At 67.9% G+C, this 1,801-nt stretch overlaps 2 protein-coding genes across 2 annotated transcripts; one reads left to right on the top strand and one right to left on the bottom strand.

The window, feature by feature from the left end:
* Positions 1-265: 265 nt before the first annotated feature.
* EMIHUDRAFT_255911 (hypothetical protein) lies at positions 266-967 on the top strand (the record flags this gene model as incomplete). The annotated part of the gene is made up of 1 exon (XM_005769904.1): positions 266-967. The coding sequence occupies one exon, from the start codon at positions 266-268 to the stop codon at positions 965-967; it is 702 nt and encodes a 233-aa protein (XP_005769961.1).
* Positions 968-1,054: 87 nt separating this feature from the next.
* EMIHUDRAFT_255912 (hypothetical protein) lies at positions 1,055-1,695 on the bottom strand (the record flags this gene model as incomplete). The annotated part of the gene is made up of 4 exons (XM_005769905.1): positions 1,055-1,081; positions 1,110-1,199; positions 1,279-1,488; positions 1,651-1,695. 4 exons carry the CDS (start codon positions 1,693-1,695, stop codon positions 1,055-1,057), a joined length of 372 nt encoding a protein of 123 aa, XP_005769962.1.
* Between the last annotated feature and the right edge of the window lie 106 nt (positions 1,696-1,801).

The following is a 1,801-nucleotide window of genomic DNA, read 5'->3' on the forward strand; positions in this document are numbered from 1 at the left end:
GGGTGGACCCTTGAGAGGGTTGCGCGGGCGGGCGTGCAATTGAGTTGTCCCGGGACTTGAGAGCCCCCGGCGGTTCATTTAGAGGTACCCTCAAGGTTGAAGCCTGGGGGGCGGCCCTCTCGTCCCCGAGGAGGGCAAACGGAGGTGGCGCCCCCCGGAGGTCAGCATCGCCGTGCATGCGGTCGGCCTCAACTTCCGGGATGTCCTGATCGTTTTGGATCAGTATCCGGGGCCTCGAGCCGACCCGGGTTCCGACTGCGCTGGCATGGTGGAGCACGCGGGCTCGCAGGTCGCTCACATTGCTCAGCGCGACGCTTGCTTCGGTATCTCCAATGCTTGCCTCGCATCGCATGTGTGCTGCGACGCGCGATTGCAGGTGCGCAAGCCGAGCGCGGTGAGCTTTGAGGCCGCGACCACTCTGATCAGCACCTGGTGCACTGTGCACGTGGCGTTCGTCCGGTCCCGGCTCGTCGGCTCGCGGCGGCTGCTCGTGCACGCTACGGCCGGCGGCGTTGGCCTGGCGGCTTCGGAGTACGCCGCGTGGCTTCGCCTCCGGCTCTTTGGCACCGCGGGCGCCCCGCGCAAGCACCACCTCCTGCGGTGCTGCGGCGTACGCTCGACTGCGAGCTCTCGCCAAGCTGCCTCGTGCGGGCATTCGCTCGCATCGCAGCTTGGCGGGCGGCGCCTGGACGGCGTGCTCAACAGCCTGTCCGCGGACTTCATCTCCACCTCCTTCGCGCTCCTTGCGCCGGCCGGCCGGTTCGAAGAGATCGGGAAGCGCTCCGTGTGGAGCTTTGCGCGAGCCGCCGCCGCCGTGCCGAGCGCCTATTCCGTCCTCGACATGGCGCTCGACGTCCCCGCCGACCCTGACTGGTACTCTGCAGAGGTGCTGCAGGTCCTCGCGCGGCGGCTCGAGGCGGTTGTGGTCCACGGCCTCCCGCTCCGCAGGCGAGGCATCGCATGGTAGGCACGAGGATGGTTGGAGAGGCTTCAATGCCAGACAGACGTCGAGCGAGCGAGCGAGAGGGTGAGTGGTGGACAAGAGGGGGGGGGGTCATGACCGTGGCGGTGCTCTGGTGCTCTGCGCCGACCGAACGGCGGTAAAGCACCAGCGCCTCGCGGTAGAGCGCCGTCGCGCGCTCTCTCTCGCCGAGCGAGCGGTGTACGAGCGCTAGGTTGTTGACGGCACTCGCGCTGACCTGTCGCGGAGACAGGCTCGCAGTGTGTGCCGGTGCTGGTGTGAAGCTGGCGGGCAGGACGGGGACCGCCCGCTCTCACCGGGTGGTCGGGGCCAAAAAGAGAGCGTGCGAGCTCGCGGCACTCGGCTGCAGCGAGGCGTGCCTCGTCGTACTTTCCCGCAGCGTGGGCCTTTCCAATCTGCTGCTGAAGGGAGCGGATGCGAGCCTCCGTGGCAGGAGGCACATACGTCTCCGCAGCGGGACCGTGCTTCGCATGCAGCGGGTCATATCGCGAGTATGGCTCGGCGCTCTTCCCACGGCTCCAGCAGCGGAGTGGAGCTGCTGATCTCCACCTACGTCTTCCCACGGCTCCACCTAGGCCTGCTGCAGCCATCACCGTCGAATGTGCTGCCACCGTCGATGGTGGCGGACGCAGGGCAAAACCGCGGCTGAGCCGAGAGAACCGACGCACCGTGAGCTCCGCGCCGCAGAAGCCGCAGGCCAGCGTCGAGGCCATCGATGTAGCGCGCAGGGTTCGGACTTTTTGCGGGGTATGGTATGGTACTCTCGCGCAACCCACCTCGAGACCATACCCCCCCGCCTGCTGACAGACCCAGCCTCCC

Source organism: Emiliania huxleyi (genome assembly GCF_000372725.1).
Source record: "Emiliania huxleyi CCMP1516 unplaced genomic scaffold EMIHUscaffold_4073, whole genome shotgun sequence".
NCBI classification, from domain to species: Eukaryota; Haptophyta; order Isochrysidales; family Noelaerhabdaceae; genus Emiliania; species Emiliania huxleyi.